Raw genomic sequence first — 26,790 nt, 5'->3', positions numbered from 1 at the left:
TTCTCAGTTTTCCCTCAACCTGTTCATATTCTAGCATTTGTGCTCCCTTCCCTGGACCAAGCTCATACAGACAGACCTAATGTGCTAGTCTTAATGAAAACCATAATTCACCTGCAAACTGAAATTCTGTTGCTCAAAACCCATTAACCACTTGCCCTCCAGAAGATTTACCCTCCTCCCTGACCAGGCCCATTTTTGCACTGCAGCACTGCGTTACTTTAACGGACAATTGCACGGTCATGCAATGCTGTACATACATTATATGGATGTCTTTTCCCCAAAAAGAGCTTTTGGTATCTGATTAAAACTATGGTTTTATGGTTTGCACTATAAACAAAGACTGACAATTTTGAATGCACACAATTTACTTTTTGCAATAAGGCATCCAATAAAATAAAATTTAGGTCAAAATGTATTCTGCTATGTGTCTTTGCCAAGAAAAAAAAAACCCAATAATCTCTCAATCGATTTTTTTTTTCTGTTAATACTAGTTACGGCAGCGATCAGCTACTTACAGTGGGCAATCTGCAACTTGGTGGGAACGGACATCTCCAGTGACACAAATACAGTGATCAGTGCTAATAAAAAGCACCAATACTGGGCAGGAAGGAGTTAACATCTGAAGCAATCAAAGGGTTAACGGTTAGGGAGCGTTTGTGAACTTTGTGTTTTACTAAGCAGACCTGCTACTTTCTACACAGAGTCCCAGCCAAAAAACCACACGCCATTCGGGACCCAGTTATTGACATACTCAGAAGCCAATAGCAGCGCGGGTAGGGTGTCACATGCCCCCTATCCAGAAATGCAAAATAAAGTAGATTTACGTGATTCTGCCCAGTGAAGCCACCCTGTAACAGTACATCTGCTATGGGGCAGCAGGCAAGAAATTTGCCAAAGTATGCAAGTTTCTGGCTTTAAAACCTATAAAGGTAGTCCTATAACCCATACAAATTGGTTTGGGGTACAGAAAAACAAAAAAAACAAAAACAGTATGGGGTATAAAAAGTCCATCCACTGTAAGAAAGCTGTGGTTGAGAGTAGAAGCTGGCCCTGAAATAAGTAACCGTGACAAGGTGTAGACGTCAGACAACTTTAATAAAGCTAAAATCAGGCAAGCCACAAAATATTGTAACAGGCTCATGAATCAAACAATGATGCCGCAACCGCCATGTCTCCACAAGTGGACGCTGGGGAAGAACCAGGTAAAGTGGCAGGTGTGGGATGAGGAAGTCTGGCCGGAACCTCTATCACTTCAATGTCAGCTGAAAAACATGTGTTCCCTTTTCAAACTACTAGTTGACATGGTTGGAGAGACTTATATGGACAAGGTGGGGCAATACCAAAGGCTTTTTCTTCAATTGGATGTTGTCATCATTCTATACAATTATATCTATACGATATTAGGGTCTGTTGCTGCTTTTTTTCCCTCATTCAACATATCTGCTTACTTTGTTTATCTTGCCATTTTTTGTTTTACACTTGTATACAGGGTGGATGAAAAAAAAATGTTTTTTTAATTTAAAATGGGATTTAATTGTCAAACTTATTTTAAATAAAAAGCTTTTGAAGTAAAAGTCTACAGAGGCACCGTTTCTCTCCTTGTTCACCCAGAACCTGGTGCACGGTAGCCAATCAGCTTCTAACCTCAGCTTACTCAATTAAGCTTTGGCAATAAAACCTGAAAGCTAATTGGTTTCTATGCAGAAGAGCACCTGATTTTGCACTCTCCAGCTTTGTTAATTCCTAATACTATGGGTTTATTTACTAATTTTCCAATGCATAAATTCTTGCATTGGAACACATTTTTATTTACATATATTTGTAAATAAAAATGTGTTACAACGCAGGAGTTTACGCATTGGAAAATTGTTACCATTGATCCTCCCACCTTTCCATTACGTGAAGTTTTATTTCTGCCTTTACAGAGAACAGCCTTTCATCTACTGCTGCTGCATGCCGTCAGCTGATTTCTGCAAGTCTGCCATCAGCTGTCTACATCATGCCTTTATCATGACAGCAGAAAGCATGAGTAAGCACAGGATAATGATTTGCAGAAACTAAGATATAGATTACTTTTGAATTTTAAAGAAAATTAAAAATGTACTTGTTTAAGCAAAGACTATTTGTATCAGGGTAAAGGCAACACCAGTGATAGGACTACATGCATAGCTGAAATATATATTTCAAGTGTTTACCTGCCAAATGAACTGGGGGTCCAATTAGCTAAGGAACATTTCATATATTAACCACATGCCATCCACCCGTTGTGGGTGGACTGAAGGCCAGAGCACTTTTATGTAAAAACTTGCATGTACAGCGCTTAGTGAACTATTGGCGCTTTATAAATACTGTATAATAATAATAATGTGCATGAGCACTACATTAGCGGTTTCAGTTGGATAGAGCTGATCATACAGAAGGTACAGAGACAAATTGGCTCTATCACGTATTCCCTGTGAACTATCACAGCTGCAGTTTGCAACTGGCTCTTTCCTCACACCAATCAACTGAAAATGAAGGGAAAGTCTTAAATCAAATTTGCAAGCAGCACATGTAACAATGTTACCAGGTACATGGTTGTGGGTGCTCTCAGCCACACCAGTTCCAGTATAATCAAGCACCAGTCTCCTGACTGCCAGCCACACTAGTACAAGTGTAAGCCATCAGTGCCCTTATTGCCACCAGCACAGTACTAGTCGCCCAACACTGCCACCTTCAGTGTCACCAAGTACCAGTGTAAGCCAATACCAGTCTCCACATCACCAGCCACACCAGTACAGTGTCACTTAGTACAAGTGTTAAAACTAGCAACCTTATCACCAGCTACAACAAACTGAATTTAGTACCCGGGTCAGCCAGAATCAATATCAGTACAACCACTATCCAAAAAGGTCCGTGTAAATGTGTACTAATGAGAAAGTTAAAATACTCTATTACTGATTACAGCAATGGAGAGAGTCAGAATATGAACCTGTAGAAACAGCGGGTTCAACAGCCACCTCTAAATCTGAGGATGAAGTGATCTCTGCTAAAATTCAGGCATACTATGACACTAAACATTGGGGTGACTACTAAAAATGTGCCTCTTACTAAATACCTTAGGGTGTCAAAAAAGCGTCACTTGTTTTTTGGCGTTTACAGTCCTGGCATTTTGGGAATGCAATAGGCAGTCAAACACATGGCAGATGCATTTCAAATATACCATAGTTTGTAGACTACAGTGTAAATGCACTTATTTGCTTTTGTTACCAAAGAAATTTAGAATACACTCTAACCTTCAACTGGTTGTAAACTTTAGCAATGCATATCTTTCTAAAGTTGCATTTGCCTCAATCCAAAGCACTGAATGATTTCTGTCTGCAGTCTCATTCCTTTGCCATCTGCAGGAGTCATTTGACAGGTTCTGACAACTCCAAGACATTGAGAGAGAACAGGGCCTCCAGCACAGACTGAATGACAGCCTCTGCTGTGCATGTTTCCCTATGAGACTAGAGGGGTGTGTTCCCTCAACTCAGGTCTCAGATTATACTCTGGTCTATTCTAATATTTAATCTCCACCCCCTGCCTCTGCAAGCTTGGAAAAAAAAACCTGTAAATTCTGGACTCTACACTGATGTAGGAGGGTTTCTCTCATCTCCACATCACCTGAGACAAGTCACTTCACTGAAAATATTTAAGGGTTTACAGCTATGATTTGAGAAAATGTATTTGCAATGTTCTATAAGAAAGGGAATCTTTCAAACTTTGATCTTTTCCACCATTAAACAGTAAAACTAGTGGTAATACAAGTAAAAAAGCCATCAAGTTCAAAAGTTCAAAATTAACTTCGACAGCATTTTAGAAATATCACAGCACCAAGCTAAAAAAATGACCTGGGCACGGGGGTTTAACATGCTGTACCTCAAGTGGTTAAACAGATCAGTTTTTTCCCCACTTTACCAATTCCCTTAAAAAAATTTGTTTAAAAAAAAAAAAAAAAACCACCACAACTCCACTTTTGTGGGAAAAAAACATTACAAAGAATATATGACAATTGCTACACAAGTCCTACTGTAAATGAACATTACTAGTGACATTTTCCTTTTTAATCTGCAGCACTCATTTTCTGTAAAATGCAATGGCAACCTGGAGTTCTGTACACAGATTATATACAGTAAGCCCCCTGAAAATGTAATTTCCTGCTTGTGCGATTGGCTTACTGATTTTCTGCACAAAGGTATCAGATTTTTGGCAATCCTTGCAACAAAAGTAGTTTTTGGTGCAACACTCCCAAAGGCAAATCACATCAAAATGGATGCAGGCCCTACACCAGTGATGGCGAACCTTTTTGAGCCCGAGTGCCCAAACTGCAACACAAAACCAACTTTTTTATTTCAAAGTGCCAACACTGGAATTAATCACTTGCCTACCGGGCACTTCTACCCCCTTCCTGCCCAGGACAATTTTCAGCTTTCAGTGCTGTTTCACTTGACAATGACAATTGTGCAGTCATGCAACACTGTAACCATATGCAATTTTTATCATTTTTTCACACAAATAGAGCTTTTTTTGGTGGTATTTAATCACCACTGGGGGTTCTATTTTTTGCACTATAAATGAAAAAAGAGTAAAAAATTAAACATAAAAGGTTTCCTTTGCTTCTATTCTAAAATTTTGCAAACAGGTAATATTTCTTCTTTGATGTGCGTTGGTGAGGCTGCACTGATAGGCAGCACTGATGGGCATTGATGAGACGGCACAGATAGGTAGCATTGATGGAGGCACGGATGATGCACTGATATGCAGGAAATGATGGGCACTGATAAGCGGCACTGACTGGTAGCACCAACTGGAGGCACTGACCGGCGCACTGCTGGGCATCATTCATGGGTGTCACAGATAGGCGAAACTGATAATGGGTACTGAGACGGCACTGACTGGGGGCACAGGTGGGTGGCACTTCTGGGCACAGGTGGGTGGCACTTCTGGGCACAGGTGGGTGGCACTTCTGGGCACAGGTGGGTGGCACTTCTGGGCACAGGTGGGTGGCACTTCTGGGCACAGGTGGGTGGCACTTCTGGGCACAGGTGGGTGGCACTTCTGGGCACAGGTGGGTGGCACTTCTGGGCACAGGTGGGTGGCACTTCTGGGCACAGGTGGGTGGCACTTCTGGGCACAGGTGGGTGGCACTTGTGTGTGGCACTGCTGGGCACCGATCATTAGGCCACTGATGATCAGTGACCCTGATGATCGGTGCCGTTCCCTGCTCTGACAACTGCCGGTTTTCGAAAGTACTTTCCTCACGATCTTACAGCGTGAGGAAAGTGCAGCCGAGAACCAGCATTTGCAATTCCCGGTGATCAGCGTGTGATTGGCCTTTTACCACGTCACGTGATCAGCTGTGTCCATAGGACACCGATCACGGAGATCGCCCGGTGCGCGCCCCCGGGGGTGCGCAGGAGAGCACGTTCTTCCTCTTCTTCCTGGCGTGCCCACTGCGATGACTGCGTGCCAGCTCTGGCACGCGTGCCATAGGTTCGCCATCACTGCCCTACACCTTTCCTCAGAGCCCTGCAGGTGCAGCAGCTGATCAATAATTTTAGAGACACTCCCATACAGATTCACTTTGCACATGGAAACTAACAGATTGGTCTCTGCAACAAAGTCTATTAAAATCCTTGCAAGGTACATAAGTCACCCAGAGGGGAATGTTTTCTCCAAGGTGGAGTTACTCTGTGTTGCCTATTCTATTTTGCAATTTAGTATTTCTGTTTTGTTACTTTCCCACAGGTTATTTTGAAATGTATGCCAACTACAAAGCTGGCCATACATTGATTGAAATTCATCCGGTCTGCTGAACTGGCCAATTTCAGTCTGACCATTCCTGCTTGACAAATCAATTTGACAGACTTCTGTTGAAAGGACATGATATAAAACTTATCACCTACTGTCAACATAAAATAACTCAGGGGTATGGCTGACTACTCATTCCTCGTTTCTATGAATGAAGTAATTGGTTTTGTTCAGGAATGGAAAGCTTGGCACTAGAGATTACTCTGAAGATACAAGAATGTGAAAACCTTGCAAAACAAACATTCTTGATGTGTCTTCATTCACAGATCAATCCAACTCTGGTGCAGGGCTACAAATTTACATTACTGAGCTAACTGCATGTCACATCACTCAGCTCCAACAAGAACCTTTCCTTGACTGACAGTTTTACATTTTAACTCAAACAGCTTGTCACTTGGCTACAGTGTATACCCATCTCCTAGTGAAGATGGGCTGTGACAAGATAAATTCTCATTCATGCACACTGTCCCACAGCACACTTTCCTTCAGTTATTTGTACATACCTAAAATATTGAGAGCGAATTGACCAATTTCCACATTTAGCAAGTGTTTATTGCAAAACATGCTCAAGTCGAAATTTTCATACAAATGCAATATTAATAAACTGGCTTTTAGTACTGCATGTGCCATTTTCAGAAAAGGGGTCAAATGGCACCAAGCACCTGCAATATTAGTGAATTGATCCCATGGCTGGAAAATATTTTAAGCCGCTTCGTTTCTTCTGGTTATGGCAAGTGTCTAAATCTACTGCCCTGATCACCTCCCCGTTTACTATACTGCTTTGATGAGGTAAAAGCCAGCATAGGAGGCTACATTGCTGGCTGACCAATAAATCTATGTCTAGGCAGATGTGTGCAAATCACACTGACTGAAAAATATCCTTTGACAAGTAAACATTTCAGCCGTTTTTAGTTCTTTACCTGAGCAATGACATTTTAAAATCCTAAAGTGTACACAAACCAGACAAATTAACTTCTTATTTGCTCCTTTTAAAAACAAATAGCATACTGGTGGATTAAATCGGGGGTGCGCATGCGCGGCCGGCATGGTCCGACATTAGCTCGGCACATCCCCGGGGCCAGTGACAGCCCATGCACGGGCACCGATCCCCCGCTGCTTTCAGGATTTTCCCCGGACGTTACTCGGACCTCAGAGCCTCCGCTCGATGCCAGGGCGGACGTCGGGGAGGAGCCGCGGAGGCTAGCAATCAATACTCCCTGCGGGGACGGGACCCAAGATGGCGCCTGGCTTGGCATCTGCGGCTCCTGCCACCTCCTCTACTGCTGCCTGCAGAGCTGCACCTCTCCCGCAGAGGGGGACACAGGACCCTGCTTCTCCCTCCATTATAGGCCGGGACCGGACCGCTGGTGTTGCGCAAGATGGGGCGAGTGATTCTCGGCAGCCCCCCCAGTCACCTTCCAGCCCTGCAGTACCCGAGTCCCAGGCTTCGGCCTGTTCACTGGGCCTTGATTTCCCTGCTTCCTCACCACTGGGAAGCGAGATAGCCGGCATCTTCTCTAGCCAGAATAGTGGCCCAGAACCCGAGGTCGCCAGCCCCGCTCACTCGCCAGCAATCCACCCAGATCCACCACAATACTCGAGTGATGCAACCCTAATAGCTCGGTTCGCTGATTTACTGCAACGCGAACTGGATAGAGCTACTTCAAAATTGGCGGCCGACCTCAAACAGGATTTTTAGGATTTGGGCCAACGCCTGGACAGTATTGAGGCTAAAGTTGATACGACAGTTCATAGGAGTTTCCCAAAATTCTAATACGATTACCGACTTGCAAGATCGCTTGGAGGCTTACTCAAAAATTGATGATTTGGAGAATCGGGCTAGGAGTTATAATTTCCGCATTCGAGGTCTCCCTGAGTCGGTTAAAGATCTCACTAGCTGCGCACAAACCCTCATACGGTCTGCAATACCCGATATTGATTATCTCCATACTGAAATAGATCATATCCACAGAGCGCGGATTCCCCCTAGGCAAGGCGAGCCTCCTAGGGATATCGAAAAGCCTAATTTTTTCCAGGTCAAGGAAGCGGTAATGAAGTATAGCAGAGAGACTCTGGATCTGGATTTTGAGGGACATAAGATACAAATTTTCGCTGATGTCTCTCCGACTACCATCCAGAAACTGTGATCCTTTAAGCCTCTACTTTCCCATTTCATGCAGAAGGGTATCTGGTATCGCTGGGCCTTCCCTTTTTGCCTACAATTCAATCTTAATGGAAAGTCTTATGGGTTCTCCACATTCCAGGATGGCGAGCAATTACTTCAACTGGGCATTATATCTCAGAGTCCTACATCTCACTCCCCAGCAAGATCGGCTTCTCGACCTCAGTCGCTTTCACCTTTGTGGACTGCTTCAAATCCTCGGAAGACCGGGCCACGGAAATCACCCAGGGAGACTTCTTAAGTTTTTATAGCTTTTCATGGGATTCCTTGGGTGTTTTTTTTGTTGTTCCACTGTTAGGTGTTGGCCTCCCAAATGGTTCCTCTGGAACATTGGCCACTGCTTTTCTGCTGTTGTGGGAGGTCTGGTGGGGGGAGGGGCCTTGGGGTTACCTCTTACCTATTTGCTGATTATATTATCAGAAGGTTCGGTTACATTTTTAACTACGAATTATGTTATTGATGGGTTGTTGGTTCTGGGGAGTGTCTATGCGCCCTCCCTGATTGGAAGACTCTTCCCCAAGTTGTTTTCTCCGGGTAGATCCATTCCTTTGCAGGGCTATTGCTCTGCTATTACGGGTGTGCAGTTTAATTTGCTTATATTACACAAGTCTGTATATCACCCCCGGTTGCTTGACATGAGGATTTTTCTATTCCAAATGTCTTTCCTTCCTCTCCTCTTTGTCCTTCCCTTTCCCCCCACCCCCCCCAAGGTCAGCCGTCAGCATATCTGGATTCTTTGGACCATTTTTATACTCCAGGTGTGGAGGGTTCCCATTCTATATAGTTCTTTAATTGCCGATGAGGTCTTCCATACGGTCTCATAACGGAACGATCCGTCTACTTTCTCATAACATTCAGGGGCTCAACTCCCCCTCCAAATGCATAAAGGCCTTTAATTCATACCGCTCTTTTGGGGCGGACATAGTTGCCCTACAGGAGACATTTCCCACCTTCATTTACTCCACGATACGTACATAAAGATTATCCTGTTATTTTGCTAATGCCTCGATGGATGCTGTATCAGGACCAGGGGGCTGATTGGTAAACCTTGGGGGGAACATTGGAAAGGAGGTCTGGGCAAATGGTGACAAGGGGGATAGAAGTTGAGCAGCCAGGACCAGAGGGATGGAAGCTAAGCTAGGACCAGGAGGGGTGATTGGCAAAACAGGATAGGGGGACCTGGGAAAGGAAACGGGGGGGACTGGTGGGAGATAGAATCTGGACCAAAAGGGGAGTACGGTGGGTCTGGGCAAGTGGTGACTGGGGGGGGGGGGGGGGGGGGGGAATAGAAACTGGGGGTTGCCCTTTGCTTATCTCGCAGTCTTTCCTTTACCGAATCTAAAGTTATCCAGAACAAGGAGGGACAGTATCTTCTTGTGAAAGGTTACCTGGGGGGACACTTGACTTTTTTAATTTACTACACTACAAATACCAACCAGGTGGAATTTTTTCATTCCCTATTGAACTCTATGGCTAGCGAATTTGAAGGCGATGTCATTCTGGCTGGTGACTAACTTGGCTTTAGATCAGATTTTCGATCGTTCTCGAACCGCCGTGCTTCAGCCTCCTAGACAGAGCCATAAATTGGCTCAGCTATTGTATCGGTTTGACTTTGTTGATGCTTGGAGAGAAGCTAACCCAATCTCTTGAGACTATTCCCATTACTCTAGGGCCCATAATTGTTATTCTCTCATTGACCATATATTTCTTCACTCATTCACTCCCTAGACTCCTCACTGTTAAAATCCTCCCCACGCCTTGGTCCGACCATGACCAGATTTCTATACCATTGTCATCCGGGCTGCTTGGTAGGACTGCTTATTGTTGGCGTCTTAATTAATCTATTTTGGGCAATTCTTCCTATTGTCAGGATATCTCCTGTCACTTACAAACGTACTTTGAATAAAGCAGAGGATACGAACCTGGCCATTAACTGGGCAGCCCATAAGGCTTCTGTTAGGGGGTTTATTATTCAACTCTCTTCACGAATTAAAAAAGCCCGAAATGACCTAGCCACCAAAACTCAAGCATATTCTGACTTGGATGCCCAACATAAGCAAAATCCCAGTCCGGACTTGTTGCTTAAATTGGATCACGCCCAGCTGGAACTAAATCTTTGTTTTACTACCACGTCTGACAAACTACGATGGTCTAACCATAAATTTTTTACTTTGAGGGATAGACCTGGTACCATATTGGCCTGCAAGTTGATTCCAGACATTCCCAAACGGCCCTCCCTAAGCTCAGATTAGATGGTACTTTATCCCAAGAGCCGGGTAAGATTGTTCGGAAATTTCACTCTTTACACTGAACTTTATAGTACGCCTCAGGGAGGTGCTTCTTCATCTTTCAACTCCTTTTTGAGCTCTGTTCCTCTTCCCTGTCTCCAGGAGGCTCATAGGGAGTTGATGGAACTGCTTATTTCATGTGAAGAGATTAGGGATGCTTTGAAATCTCTTGCCCCTTATAAATCCCCAGACTGGATGGTCTTCCTCACAATTACAAAGTTTTCTCTGATATCCTGGTTCCCCATATGGTTCAATATTTTAATTATCTACAGGATGGGGGACTGGTGCCCCCCCCCCCCGACAAAAATAAGGCATTCATTAGTGTCATCCCCAAACCCCTCAAAGATGTTTCTATAGTTTCCAATTACCGTCCCATCTCATTAATTGTGATCTAAAGATTCTCCCAAAAATTTTGGCTCTGATCCCACAATTTCGGGCATCTGCTGCAGTCAGCGGGATCATAAATGCGCTCTATTTGCTGATGATGTCCTTATGTACATATCTGATCCTCGCAGTTCTTTACCCAGTCTCCTTTACTTGTTTCGTTTCTCAGAGGCCTCCGGTCTTACTCTTAATTCCTCTAAAACAATTGCCCTAAATATTTTGTTGCCTGACTCGGAGGTTCGTCACCTTCAGGACAATTTTGATTTGCAGTGGGCCCCTCGTTCTCTCCCCTATCTGGGGATCCACCTCATGAAATCTTTTTCATCCTTTTACAAGACCAATTATCTTCCACTCTTCAAACGACTTACATCTGATTTACTAGAATGGCAGGATCTCCCACTTTCCTGGTTTGGTAGAATCCACTATTAAAATGACTTTACCGTGACTATTGTACTACTTTAGGACATTACCGATCATGGTTCCCAAACAGGAACTGATTACTACAAGCTGCAGTTTCTAGATCTGGAGGGGAAGAGTCCTAGGGTCAACAAGTCAACTCTTTTTTCCCTAAAGAGGCATGGCGGTTTGGGACTTCCTAATCTCCTAGCTTATTTTCATGCGGCTCAGATAGCACAGTTAACTTGTACTACAGCCAGGGGTTATGTCCCCCAGTGGGTTGGCATTGAGGCCTTATCCTGCCATCCTTATGCTATTGGTTCTCTTATGTGGCTACCCAGTCGATTATGTCCTCCTATTTTGTGTCCTATGTTGTCTTATTTGTTGATGGTTTGGGACAGATGGCGGGCTCGCAAACCTCTTCTCCCCACATACTCCATTAGCTCATTTTTTATAATCCTGAGTTTATTTCTGGTGTGTCACCGTCAGTATTTCAATGGTGGATGAATAAGGGTTTGCTGCTTATTGGAGACTACCTGGATGGATTTCATCCTCGTTCTCTCCAGTATTTTTTGACAGTACCAGATGCCTCCCAGAGAATTGTTTCGCTATCAACTTCTCTCAAGCAAAATTAATTGCGGAACCTTGTACACTCGCTCCTTTAGAAGTCTCCTGTGGGGCAACTGGGATGATGAGGGGTCGTTTGTCCATTGTCTATGCTTCCCTTGTCGATCCTCTCACTAAATTATTCTATATGACTCAATGGGAAAGGGATTTGTATAGCTCATTAGCTCTGGAAACTTGGCAGGCTGCAGCCCATTCTTTATCAAAGATATCGATTAATACTGCTCTTATCGAATCCAATTATAAAATGCTACTTTGTTGGTACTTTGTTCCTACACGCCTCTCTAAAATATACCCTTCAGTATCACCTACTTGCTTCCGACACTGCAGACAAGAGGGAACTAGGTTTTATATTTGGTGGAAATGTCCGGGGGTGAATAGATTTTGGATCCGAATGTTTAATTTTATATCTACTCGGTTACGGGAATTAATATTCGTAGAACACCGGAAGTGGCCTTATTTCATCTGCTACCTGTTACCGTTCCCAAAAAATCGACTAAACTAATTCTTTACCTCTTACTGGTGGCACCCATTACCATAGCTAGAAGTTGGAGACAATCATTGATTCCCCTAGACAGGGTTAAACAAAAACTTAATTGGATAATGGTAAATGATACGCTAACTAGCATTGTTAATGATGAGTCTAGATTTGAGGGAACATGGGAACCATGGATCAGATATATCTCCATTGATTAATGTCGCAGCTGACTCATTTTCTTCCCCTTCCCCCCCCCCCCCCCTTTTTCTGCTCTTGGTCTTATCCTAGATCTTTTCTTTTGATCTCTCTACTCTTAACTCTCTCTTCTGAATTGGGTTTTTATATTGGTGGTAAATTTCTCTGGCACTGTCCTTGTCCAATGTCTGTTGGAACGTTTGCTACCTGGTGGGAATGATTATGATAAAACACACACACACACACACACACAATATGACTGTTTATGCTCACCATTTCGCCATGTGGGTGGAAATGTTACTGTTCCTATGCATACCCCTGTACAACAATTCTCAATTAAAATATTGAAGTATAAAAGTGCAATAAATCCAGTTGACCCTGACAGAAATCCAGTTGACAGCTTTGCACTGCTTTTCAGGAGAGCTCAGCAATGGCATTCATATTTCTCATAACAGGCTTTTGTTAAAAGAAGCCAATACTAAATACTAGAGAATATATTTGCCTGCTACATTAAAGGATAAGTTCACCTTTTAGACAAAAGAAATTCACTTTTTGCAGGTAACAAAAAAAAAAAACGCATTATTTTTGTCTAAAGGAGACTGGAAAGCATTGCACCAGCAATCAGTAGATAGATTATGCCATGCGGGTCTCCTGCAGACCTTTCAAAAAACAGTAATACTTCGGTTTACAAATTTAATTCATGTTGCAGGACTTTTCGTATAGCGAAATTTTTTTAAATCGAAACGCTGTTTCCCTATACGAATGCACTGAAAACCAATGCATATGTTCGAGGTCAGAAAAAAGTACGCTACTAAAATACCGCACGAGTTATTTTATCAAGCGGTATTTCAGCAGCGACAACCATGTGTTAAAATTTCAGCTGTCAGCAGGGTTCCCCACTGACAGCTGAAAGTAAAAATTGCCGGCAATTAAAAAAATTAACCAGTGTGGGGTCCCCCCTCCCAAATTCCATACCAGACCCTTAACCAAGCATGCAGCCCAGCAGGTCAGGAAAGGAGGTGGGGAACGGACAGACTGTCGAGTGCGCACCCCCCTCTCCTGAACCATACCAGGTCACATACACATCCCCCCCAGCACCTTGTCCCCAAGGGCCTCTTCCCCACAACTCTGGCCAGTGGTTATGGGGGTCTGCGGGCAGGGGGCTTATCGGAATCTGGAAGCCCCCTTTAAGAGGGTCCCCAGATCCTACCCCCCCCCCCCCATTCACAAAAACCAGTGTAGTGAGGAGAAAGAAAAAATGGGACACTGTCTTTGACAAGTTAATTAAATGAAAAAAACAAAACAAAACTAAAAGCATGTCCCCTGCAGTAGATCCAACGTCAATCAGTTGATAAATATGTAAGGGGCGGGGCTACCCGGGGACATCACCCAAATGACGCCGCTGGGGTGGGGGTCAAATGCATGATGTCCCCGGGTGGCCCCGCCCCTTACATATTTAAGAGCTGTCAACCCACCAGAGTAGGCAGACTGCTGGAAGCCATAGTTGAAAGCAGAGCTTTTTTTAAATTCTTCTTTTGGGCCGGTGGCTGACATGATTGACGTTTGATCTACTGCGGGGGACATTCTTTACGTTTTTTCTTTTAATAAAGGTCTTGTCAAAAGACCGTGTCTTGTCTTTTTTTCACACTACACTTGGTTTATTCTGAATGAGTAGTGGTACCAAATTCCGATAAGCCCCCTACCTGCAGACCCCCACAACCACCGGCCAGGGCTGTGGGGAAAAGGACCTTATCCCCATCAACATGGGGACAAGGTGCTTTGGGGGTGAAGGGGGGGCCTGCCCAAAAGCACTTCATGTTGAGGGCATGTGGCCTGGTATGGTTCAGGAGGGGGCGCTTGCTCGTTTCTTCCCCCCTTTCCTGATCTGCTGGGCTGCATGCTCTGATAAGGGTCTGGTAAAGATTGGGGGGGACCCCCTCGCCAAATTTGTTTTTTTTTTTTAAATTTTGGCGTGGGAGTTCCCCTCAAAATCCATACCAGACCCGAAGGGTTTGGTATGGATGGAAAAGGGGACCCCACGCCATATTTTTTAATTTGGGTGCAGGTTTTTAAAATTACCGCTTCTTTTCTTCACTATAGCTCAGAAATTCAGCTGTCACTTTCCCTCCAGCTAAAAAAATTTTTTTTTTCGTTTATTTGCCCAAGTTAAGAGAAAATGTTTCCTTTGTCTCTTTAAAGAAATTTTCCTTCAACTCCGGGGAAAGTGACCGCCAATTCTGTGAGCTATAGTGATGAAAAAAAAACCAGGCAACGACAAACTTTGCATTGCGAAAAAAATTCATAAACCGAGGCATTTTCTTCAATGGATATTTTACAACCACCTTAAAAACAAGCTCTGACATCTCTAGCTGCCAATAGGTTTAGTCATGCTACAAGATTTCCTTTTGGTGCTTCTCTGAAAAAGCAATCCAACTGCAGATGGGCATGCATTTGGACAGGCAATAGAGATTATAGTTCTCCTAAATTACTTCTACTTGAAATTTCATTGCCCGCTGAACAAATTAAAACTCCCAGCTGGTCATTCCAACACTGGTAGACAAGTGTTGGAAAAACAGTGGTGTGGTTATCTGCAAAGTCAGTTTATAGTAACAAAAAAAAAAATAAGACTAGTCGCACATTTAGTCTCAACTCAGAAAAAGTACTTTCAATTGCTCTCAGCTTCCTCTAAATTTTCTTTGCTGTTGACACCAGGCTCTTACATTCCACTGGTAGGCCAGGACCTCTGCAAACAATCTGGTTGGCTGAACACAGGGGAGAAGGAAGAACATCTGTTCCTCTGATGAATGAAACCAAAAGTGACTATGATTTTCAAGTTTACCTGGTCGTTAATGGACAGGTAGGAAGCTGATCAAACTGATTTGTGTTTGATCAGCTGCCTTGGGGGCATAAGAGAAATAAGGGTCATAGGACCCCCGATCTTCCAACAAAGCACCTGTCACTAACCAAGCTATCACAAGGCTCATCCCTTGCAATAGTAATGAAGTTTAGGGCTGCAGGGATTCTTTTCATAACTAGTTTGATTGTTTGATTAATTGAATCAAAGCCTCAATATGCAATTTCTCCTCAAAAGTGGACCATCACTGTTCAAGAAACTTGAAAACTAGGATTTCGCTAGTTTGCCATTTCTTTTTTACCCTCCATATAGAGGGTTTCCCTCTCGGCAAGAGGCTGCTCCACAAAAAACTACTTTAGTAACAGAACCCTCATTTTACCCTTTTTGCTGCAGATGTTGAGGGCTCAGCAACTCTAGTTGTAAGCCAAGTAGTTTGCTGCTGCACCATCTCCCTTAACCACTTAACTACTGGGCACTTGCTCCCTTCGTGCCCAGGCCAATTTTCAGTGCTCTCACACTGACAATTGCACGGTTATGCAACATTGTACCCATATGACATTTTTATCTACAAAGCTTTCTTTTGGTGGTATTTAATCGCCACTGGGAGTTTTATTTTTTGCACTATAAACAAAAAGCAGAAAATTAAAAAAAAAAGTAAAGTTTGTTTATTATAACATTTTGCAAACCAGTAATTTTTCTCCTTCACTGATGTGTTGAGACTGCACTGATGGGCACAGAGGCAGCACTGATGAGCATTGATATGCAACGATGGGCACTGACTGGTGACACAACTAGGCACTGATCAGTGTTGATTGGCAATACTTTACTCACACTGACAGCATGAGGAAAGTGCAGCCGATAACAGGCAACTGTATTTACTTGGTGATCTGCTGTGTCATTGGACACAAATGATCATGTGGTAAAAGGCCGCTATGATTGGCCTTTTACCTAATCACATGATCAGCTGCATCCATAGGATACAGATATCACAGAGCGCCAGGTGCACACCGCTGGGGGCATGTGGGAGGGCGCTTTCTGGGAGGATGTCACATGATGCCCTCCCAGAACTGGACAACCGCGCTGTAGCCACAATTAGGCTATAGTGCATCTGGCAATAGGTTAAAGCAAGCACCTGTCTGTACTTTAGCCTGTACACTTATAATTTGCTCTGGTGTTAACATTTTTAGTCTTCCAAATCTTTGATCCAGGCAGATGAAAGAATTAGTGATTGAGACCTAATCAAAAAGAAACTCCTTCCATCTGCTTCAAAGCTGGTCTTTCAGTGGCTTGGAAGCTCTTCAGTGCAAAAAAAATAAAAAAAAAGCACCCTCATTTGGCCACGACAGCCTATGCACAAGTGCAGGCACAGATGATCGGAGCAAGATTCTTAGCCACTCAAATACAGTAGCACAAAGGTCTTAACAGCACTGGAAAATTCAAGAACACTTCACTGCTCTGATTTTACCTCGTCCATCAGCCTCCAGGTTCTGTTCATATGCCGATCCTCCCTGCACAGAGCCAGTACATCACTTCTCCTGCCCAGGACTACATGCCCCATGAGGCATTGCTTCTCACACATCCAGAAGTTCTTAGGCACTTACTGATGCATATGGAACGTATACTGAACTGTATGTGGATTATGTATATTGACATGTAAACCTAATGGATTCTGTATGTGGGCCAAGTAATCTGCTAACCAAGTGAACATAACTCAACTATTTTTGTTATTGTACACATCAATTATTTTCAAAACTAATAAAGTTAAATAAAAACTAACATAACTTCTACTTTTCTTCATTTCCAAGATGTATGGAAAGGGCAGTATTTTTTTGCTTCATACTTCTTGCCCATACTGCTATTCTGCAGCCATCATTTAACTGACAAGAAAAACTGGATAAAATTACATGCGTCTCAACAATTTTTTTCCTCATATAAAAACAGATCCAAGCAGCATTCTGATATGCATTGGTTGCATTTGCATTTAATTCCTAGGCCTTATTTTATTGTATCATTTTTGCTTTTATCTGGCTTTTATTGGTGTGCAAGACAATAGGCGACGTTCATAACAATATGACCACTTCACACAGCGAGGAAAGTTCTCGTTTTTCATACATTTTTCACTCCCATGTGCTGATGTTTATAAATGTTAATATTCTAAATTATTCCAGGTGATAGTTAGACATGATCTGTAAACAGAAGGGGCAGCCTATTATCTTACAAGTACAAAGGGCTCAGATTACCATTCATTGCCCAGATAATTTATATGAGGTGAGCTGAGCAGAAGATTGCTATAAATACTCCCAAGTATATGCAGAATGATACAAAAAAAAATAGTTGCCTAAATTCAGCTGTGGCAACCACTTATCCCTAGGCAGTGGTGGAGGAAGTCCAGGCGTGTAAGGGACTTCTGGCAAAAAGAATCGCAATCGGGAACACGCATGCGCGAAAGATTCCGCAGAAGAGCTGCCAGTTGTGCGCAGCCACGCAGGAATGCGCGTTTGCACACATGCACGGCGAAGATTGGCACCAGACAGGCTATTTAACCACTTGACCTCCAGAGGATTTACCCCCCTTAATGACCAGGCCTCTTTTTGCTACTCGGCGCTGCACTAATTCAACTGATAATTGCGCGGTCATGCAATGCTGCACCCAAACGAAATTTACGTCCTTTTTTCACACAAATAGAGCTTTCTTTCGGTGTAATTTGATCACCTGTGCGCTTATTTTTCACGCTATAAAAAAAAAAGCCAAAAATTTTGAAGAAAAACAATATTTTTTACTTTCAGCTATAAAAAAAATATATAGTAAACTCAGAGTTGGTCATAAATTTAGGCCAAAATGTATTCTGCTACATGTTTTTGGTAAAAAAAATCCCAATAAGTGTATATTGATTGCTTTGTGTGAAAGTTATAGCGTCTACAAACTATGGTATAGATACTGCAATTTACACCATTTTTCTGCTATACAGCGCTGCGCTAGTTTAACGGACAATTGCGCAGTCATGCAATACGGTACATAAATGAAATTTACATCATCTTTTTCCCCACAAATTGCGCTTTCTTTTGGTGGTATTTGATCGCCTGTGCGGTTTTTATTTTTTGCACTATAAAAAAAAAAAATAGGCTGACAATTTTGAGGAAAAAAAACTATATTTTGGACTTTTTGCTATAAAACATGTCCAGTAAAAAAAAAAAATGCAAAAATCAAATTTAGTCATAAATTTCTGCCAAAATGCATTCTGCGACATGTCTGCTAAAAAAAAAAAAAATACGTGTAAATTAATTGGTTTACGTGAAAGTTATGGCGTTTACAAATGGCGGGAAAGATACTGGGATTTTTAGTTTTTTTTATACTAATAATGGTGGTGATCAGCGAATTATGGCGGCGATCAGTGACTTATGGCGGCGACCAATGGCAGGACTGCGGCGGACATTCTGACATTGGGGGTACTGACACCCCCCTAAAAAACACTAATACAGTGATCAGTGCAAAAAAAACCAAAAACACTGACACTGTACTAATGGCACTGGGGAGGAAGGGGTTAACTTTATTTTGCAGGGAAGGGTTATCTGAGTGAGGGGAGTGTTTTACTAGGGGGCGGGGGTGTCTGCTGGACGGGACAAGGCTGATTGAGAGAAACTCTTCTCTCGATCAGCTCGTCCTCGAGCTGTCAGGGAAGTGACAGACAGCACAGCTACTGCAGCTGTGCTGTCTGTCACTGTTTGCCGCCGATCGCCGGGAAACAGCCGGTAAAGACCGGCTGTGACCCGGCGACTGACATCCGCGGCGGTAATCGGTGGGACAGATAGGGCGGCGGCGTGCCTCACGCACGCCCCGTTTACATAACACGCGATTTAAAACGTGGTTTTGCCTGCCAGTGCCGCCGTATTTCTACAGTGGCAGGGCGGCAAGTGGTTAAAGAGGGTCTCTGCTCTGGTTCAGTGCCGACTGGTCTTCAGCTCCCCCGTGTCCTGCTTGCTCCTGTACGATTCCTTGTTGCTGACCCAGCTTGTTCCTGACCAGACTCAGATTACTCTCCTGCTTCCTGACTTTGGCTTTTCCTACTGATTCTGTACCACACCGCTTGACTTTTTATGACCCTGGCTATCCTATGACCCTGCTCCTGTCCACCTACATTGCTCTGCTGCACATCAGGCATTACCCAGAACCTGCTGTCTTCTACTACGGTACTCAAATCAGAGGATACTCTGCCTACCAAGGTCACCATCTGCAAGAGCCGCAAGCAACCACTGGCGCTCTTGTCCCCCTGGTCCCTAGACTCCCTCTGTTCCAACCTCAGCGGGGTCAGGGCTAGTGACAAGTGAGGCCGACCTTGTCAATTCAGTCTATCAGGTACGTTACAAGGTGGTTTGGTGCACTAGCTTTTCAATTCAGAGTATAATTCTTCAGTGTTGGCGAGAAGGAAGAAATTGGGTGCAAATCACTTAAACATATTTTGTAGAACAATATAGTCATGGAGAGAGGAGCTAGGGCACAGCATACCCAAAAAAAACAAAAATACAGCTTTTGGACTCCAAGTAGTCAATACAGAAAAAGGACCTTTAAGCTAGAATTGGCCCTCTGTACTCCAACGAAAGGTACACTAATGAAGAGGCCTACAGGATTCTGAGCATGTCAGGTGAGAGCGAAGGGGAGGACGCCCTGACACAATCAGCCTCGGAATACAAACTGGGAGACAGCAGCGGCACCCCCACAGGTAGTTCAGGACGGAGAAGAGGTCCCCATTAAGATCATGTGTACCTGACCCCATGAAGCTGAAGTGCTAGGATCGCATGACTGGTCTCATATGCAGCAGAGTGCCAGACTACCTTTTGGCAAAGTGGCGAGCACCAGCAGCCTAGTACATCCTGGTCTTTTTATACCAGCACTGCAGTATCACTTGGTGACGTGGCAAGTCCCATAAGTGTAGTACAAGCTGGTGCGGTGGCGAGCACAAATAGTGTCCCACAGGCACCAATAATTCACACAGGTCTAGAGCCCCTAGGTATCCTTCTGGACGTGCTGGCAAATCCTGATTGGCAGCCCACAAATTCTGCAGCACCCGTACTTCCCCCATTCACTGCCAAACCCATAATTCAGGTGGAAACAGCAAATTTAACTCCCCTTGATTTTTTGGAGCAGTTTTTCCCCAGAAGATTTGTACAATTTGATTGTGGGCCAAAACAATTTATATGCTAAACAATATATCGCCGCAAACCCAAATTCAAACCTTGCCAGACCATTCGCATGGAAACCATTACGTTTTCCAAATATACTTTTTTGCGCCTAACCCTCAACATAGGCATTAGAAAAAAAAGAATGAGTTGCAGTTGTATTGATCCACAGACCAGATTCATCATATGCCTGTTCTCTGCTGCCATGACCAGTCATAGATATAATGTGCTTCATGCATTTCAGTGTTAACACTGTCATCCTCGGGGTGACCCTGAACATGACAGGCTCTATAAAATTCAGCCCCTCAAACCACCTGAGAAATTTATAGGTGTGTACACCAGCAAAACATCTGTGTGGATGAGTCCCTCATTCACTTTACTAGCCACCTTGCATTCAAACAGTACATCCCCAGCAAACGTGCCAGATATGGGGTAAAATTTTATAAGCTCAGAGGGCCACAGGCTATAGGTACAAATTTAGGGTTTATGAGGGAAGAAACAGCAAAGTAGAGCCCCCCCCCCCCCCCCCAACTGCCCAGACTATATGGGGAGCAGTGGCAAGATAGATTGGGACTTGGTGTCATGTTTGTTCCGTAAGGGGCACCACTTATACGTGGACAATTTGTATACAAGCGTGCCACTATTTAGACATTTGTGCAATCTTGGAATTGGTGCATGTGGCACCATGCGACCTAATCGCCGGGGCTTCCCCCAACGGTTTGCAAATAACTGACTTAGAAAGAGGAAGAAAGCCTGCTTGAGGACTGATGAATTTTTCGCAGTAAAGTGGAAGGACAAACAGGATGTTTTCGTCCTGTCTTCCATTCACGCAGATGCAACAGTCCAAATTAACACGGTATCTAGCGTTGAGAAACCAGTGTCCACAACTATAACCTTAACATGGGAGGGGTGGACTTCAACGACCAAATGATGAATCTGTACCTAGTTTCACGGAAAGCTGTCTATTTCAATTGGTTATATATAACACTTTTGTAATTTACAAAGCAACTGGAACCTTCCTAAAATGCCAGGAAGAGATCACAGCCCTTTAGCATCCAGAAGGTGCTGTGGCCCAATCCTCAAATCCACACACTTTCTGGCAGAGATTACAGGCTGCATAATAAACTTAAAAAAAAAAAAAAAAAAAATGTACTCTATCCATCTATCTCCATATATCCAACAAGGACCAGCGACATACTGTTATATCACTGGACTGAGTCGTTATACCAGGATGATGCCTGTAGCTGCAGGCATCATCCTGGTATCGTTTTTTTCAGCCAGCGATTGGCTTTCATATAAAAGCAATCCTAGTGGCTAATTAGCTGCAGGATTGCTTTTACAAGCAGCAGAAGAAAATGCCCTCCCCTCTCCCACGGCCTTCTTGGGCAATCCCGTGCCATCGGGGGAACCTGAGAATGCAGCCGGTGTTTCTGCCAGATGACCATAGAGTTGTTTCTGATGACCATAGAGGAGATCAGAATGGTGCCAAGCAGCTCTATAGAAATTGGAAGCTACGGGCATTTTATCTCTTCAGTTTTGCAGGATATATACAGCGCCATTTGTAAATTGGGAAAGCATCTGATCACACCAATCTTGGCGAGATTAGATAATGTAAGGGCAGAGGAAATATCTGGAGTCTGATACCCCACATTTCTCAAAAAAGAATATATGACAATGCCCATTGAAGTTAGAGGGGATATTTGCATTCCCTGTGATAGCATAAAAAAATAATTTAACATGAAGTGACACTTAAAATTTTAAAAAAATCAAATTGGGGGAAAGCAACCTCACACCACCCCCCTTCACCCACGAGCATTGACCCTGTGCCAGTATGTAAACAGTGGTTTCACCATGCATGTGAGGCATTGCCGTGAATGTCAGCTCAAGGACAGTAATTCTAGCACTAGACCTTGCCTGTGGATATGAAAAATGTATGCAGTTTGTTGCCATTGCACGGGGCATGCGCAGTTTTAAAGCATGTCGTGTTTGGTATCTATTTACTCAGCATACCATCATTTTTTATATGTTACAAAATAATTGGCCAATATATTGTGTTTTCTGCATTAAAAGCGAGTATTTTTTTTCAAAACATTTGCATTTAAAAAAATCGCTGCGTGAGTACTATGACACAAAATTGCAGCACCCACCATTTTATTCACTAGGGTGTCTGCTTTAAAAAAAAGCATGTTTGAGGCTTTAAAGTAATTTCCTAGCAAAAAATACTGAATTTTTTTCATGTGAACAAAAGGTGTCAGAAAAAGGCTTTGCCTTCAGGTGGTTAGAAGTGACATGTGGTATAAACTTCTAATGCTGGGCATAAAATGCCCCCACCCCCCAAAATAACCCCTTTTTGGAAAGTAGCCACCCCAAACTATTTGCAGAGAGGCATGTTGAGTCAGTAGACATTTTATTTATAGCCAAAAGTAAAAACTTTCAAAATGTTTGGTTTTTTTGTTTATAGCGTGAAAAATAAACACGCACAGGTGATCAAATACCACTGAAAGAAAGCTGTGTGTGAAAAACGTTTGGGTACAGCATTGCATGACCGTACAATTACCAGTTGAAAGAGCAGCACTGTATAGCAAAAAGGGGCCTGGTCAGGAAGGGGGGTAAATACTCAGAAGGGCAAGTGGTTAACCACAAGCCTACAGGGCACTTATACCCCCTTCCTGCCCAGGCCAATTTCCAGCTTTCAGCGCTGTTGCACTTTGAATGACAATTGCGCGGTCATGCAACACTACCCATATGAAATTTTTATCTTTTTTTGTAACAGCTAGAACTTTATTTTGGTGGTATTTAATCAACTCTGGGTTTTTTTATTTTTTCTTAAACCAAAAACCACTGAAAATTTTGAAAAATAAAAATCTTAGTTTATGTTATAAAGTTTTTGTAAATAAGTGATTTTTCTCCTTCACTGATGTACGCTAGTGAGGCTGCAGTGATGGACTGCACTGATGGGCACTGAAAGGCAGCACAGATGGGCACTGATGTGCACTGGTAGGCACTGATATGTGGCATTGATGTGGCACTGATGGACACTGACAGGTGGCACTGCTGGGGCTACACTGATCATCAGTGCTCTCATGATCAGTGTACATGTCCCCTCCGCGGAATGCCAATTACCAGCTCTCCTCTCAAGCTGTCAGCGTGACAGCTCAAGAGGAGAGAAATGCTGATAACCGGCATTTCCCTGTTTACATGTGATCGGCTGTGATTGGACACAGCTGATCACATGACCGAGCCGACCTCTTCGGCTCTTTCCGTGGATCGGTGATCCGCTGTGTCCGAGGGACGCTTTGGGAGAGCACATGCATGGTTATAATGGGAGGACGTCCTCCCAGAACAAGAGAACCACCTTGCGTCCGTCATATTACTATATGGCGGGCGGTGGTTAAAAGACAAAAAAAAAATAAAAATAAAAGTTTCAAATAAAATGGGGGGACAAATGCACCCCCTACCCACACATATGCAAATCTATGCATATGTAAATGGTGATTGCACCAGACTTGAGGCATCAGGAACATCAGAGCGTGGGCAATAATTTTAGCTCTAGACCTCCCATGTAACTAAACTGGCAACCTGTAAAGGCTTTAAAAAGCATCACCTCTGGAGATACTGTAGCTTGGCGCCGTTCCACAGATGCACACAATTTGAAAGTGTGAAATGTTAGGCATCTATTTATGGGGCAGAACATACTTTATATTTTAACACAATAGGTATAGTTTGTGTGCAATAAAACGTATTAAAGTTTATTTGTGCTAAAAAACAAACAAAAAACCCAAACAAACCCCCCCCCCCCCTAAACCAAACAACCCCCCCCCCCCCAAAGCAAAAAAAAAAAAACAAAACTAAAAAACAAACCAAAACAAAAAGAAAGCAAAAAACCTATAACATAGCATTTGAACAAACTGCAAATACCATGTTGTAAACAAATTGCACCATTTTATTTTCTAGGGTCTCTGCTAAAAAAAAAAAAAAGGTTCTCCAACATACTGATTTCACAGAATCACATCAAGCACACGTGGGAGAGAAAGGTCAGAATTGGCCAGGTAGGGAAGTTGTTAGAATATTTGTATAATGTAGTAAAGAGCAAAGGAATCCGATACAGAAACCGGCAACAGCAGTTCACAGGGCGCCAAGTGTGTTCCAAGCGACCTCGCCACCTCACAGCCTGGAAAGCGGACAAATACCGGCTTAATCAGGCCGCTGCTTGTGGGAAATGTAGTTTGGGCCCAGCCCGCCTACCACGTGATGGAATCCTGGAGTGAGCGCGGGAGAACTACCATCCCCGGCATTCCATGCGCCACACACCCCAGGCCTGTTATACACCCGATGTCCCCCACTCACCCGCGGCTCTGGCGCTCCTCTTTTTAGGTTTAGGCATGTCTGCCGCCCCACAGTAACTGCTCCTCTCCGCTCTGGTTCCCGGTGTCCGGCGAAGCCGGTGATTTCCTTGTATATCGCCTCGGTGTAGTAGGAATCAGCCGATAGATGAGCACTTTTTACTAAAGCGTCTCTCAGGAATACGGCTAAAATGGGCTATCGGTAGAGGTTCGAGGTGTCTATTCGTGGGATTGGCGACTGTAACTCCGGTGAATAGCTGTATATGAAGACGACACATTTTATCTCTCAACACCTCAGGATTAAATACTGGGCGCCGTCGCTCTGCTTTTATAGAGTTGCACGTGACGTCAGCCCGGGAGGACGAAGGGATTATCCAATTGGGGTGCGGGAATTGGTCGCATGGTGCACGCGGCTGTTGTGTGACACCGAGGGAACAGGCTGAGCTCGTTCTCGTGTGTGTGACTAAAACAATATGGAAGGAATGTGTTCTCTTCATAACGGTGTACAACACGGGCCATGTCCACTAACAAGCCCAGCACTGCCATGTTTGCACTAATCTCTATTAGCAGCACCATATTACTGTTAGACATTACCAATAATACACAAAGGGCCGAGGTGTGAGAGGATGAATTCAGTCACACATAGAGGAAGTGCTAGAAGTCTGGGGTTTTAATGGGATATCAACCACTTTCCCTCCAGCGGATTTACCACCCTTCCTGACCAGGCCATTTTCTGCCATACAGCGCTGCGTTACTTTGACTATTGCGCGGTCATGCAACGCTGTAAATAAATTAAATTTCCGTCCCTTTTTCCTACAAATAGAGCTTTCTTTCGGTGGTATTTGATCACCTGTGTGTTTTTTTATTTTTTGTGCTATAAACAAAAGACCGACAATTTTGAAAAAAAATACTTTTCACTTTTTCGCCATAAAACATATCCAAGAACAAAACTTAAAAATCAAATTTCTTCATAAATTTAGGCCAAAATGTATTCTGCTACACGTCTTTGCTAAAAAAAAATCCCACTACGTGTAAATTTATTGGTTTATGTGAAAGTTATAGCATCTACAAATGGCGGTATATATACTGGAATTTTTTTTTTTTTTTTTATATTAGTAATGGCGGTGATCAGCAACTTATTGCAAGACTGCTGCAGGCATTCTGACACTGGGGGGGAACTGGTTAACTGCCACTGACATCCCCATTGACACTGATACAGTGATAAAAAAGCTAATAAAAAGCACTAACACTGTACTACTGACACTGGGCAGGAAGGTGTTAACATCTTGAGCGATCAAAGGGATAACTGTGTGCTGTGTTGTGTTTTAATATGTGTTGCTGTGCTGTTTTACTTGGGAAACATGCTGCTTTGTATCTCTCTGCTGTGTAGAGAAATACAAACCAGCATGTCCTTGCTGACAGGAGAGAGGCCTGTGTTCTCAACTGTCAGCTTTACACAGCGATCAGTGGGGAATCTCTGGCCGGGACCCGGTGATTGACATCCTTAGCCTCCAATGGCGGCATGGGTAGGGCAGCACGCGCACCCCCTACTCAAAATTGCAAATCATGTACTGTATATATACATGATTTTGCACAGCCCTGCCGCCCTGTAGCAGTACTTCTACCATAGGGTGGCGGGCAAGCCATTAAAGTCAATAATAAATGATTATAATGTTGGTTTCGCATCTGTGCACAATACTAAAACACCTGTTACTGTAAAGTAATGACGGCAATTCATTTTTCATTTTGGAAGGAAGGGTTATAACCCCTTACCATATGTGACCCATTGAGGAGATTTACCATCACATCCTGTCCTATAGACACAACAGGAATTGAGAGGAAATTCCTCCAAAGTGAGGAAATCCCTGATAGTCACCAGAACTGTTCCCACTGGGAGAATTCCCCTCTATTCCTGATCTGGTGACCACCTGAAATTTGGGGTTTTATTTCACTGGTAACATTCATCAGGGCAAATAGAGTAATGCAGGCCATAGATGGGGAGAAAAACGGCAGATTTTCGGCCGATTAACGAACTATCGG

At 43.5% G+C, this 26,790-nt stretch overlaps 1 protein-coding gene across 1 annotated transcript in view; it reads right to left on the bottom strand.

The window, feature by feature from the left end:
• LOC149449854 (interferon-related developmental regulator 1-like) overlaps positions 1-25,115 on the bottom strand; it is a 47,802-nt gene extending 22,687 nt beyond the window's left edge. The window contains exon 1 of the mRNA XM_089692660.1: positions 24,755-25,115. Coding sequence (XP_089548786.1) covers positions 24,755-24,791 — 37 coding nt within the window. The 5' untranslated portion in view covers positions 24,792-25,115. The remainder of the gene's footprint in view (positions 1-24,754) is intronic.
• Between the last annotated feature and the right edge of the window lie 1,675 nt (positions 25,116-26,790).

This window comes from Staurois parvus, unplaced genomic scaffold (assembly GCF_062004578.1).
Source record: "Staurois parvus isolate SC_StPar_1 unplaced genomic scaffold, SC_StPar_1.0 ptg000599l, whole genome shotgun sequence".
Lineage (NCBI taxonomy): Eukaryota > Metazoa > Chordata > Amphibia > Anura > Ranidae > Staurois > Staurois parvus.
The sequence above is the reverse complement of the archived record's forward strand: the minus strand, read 5'-3'. Positions and strand labels throughout refer to the sequence as shown.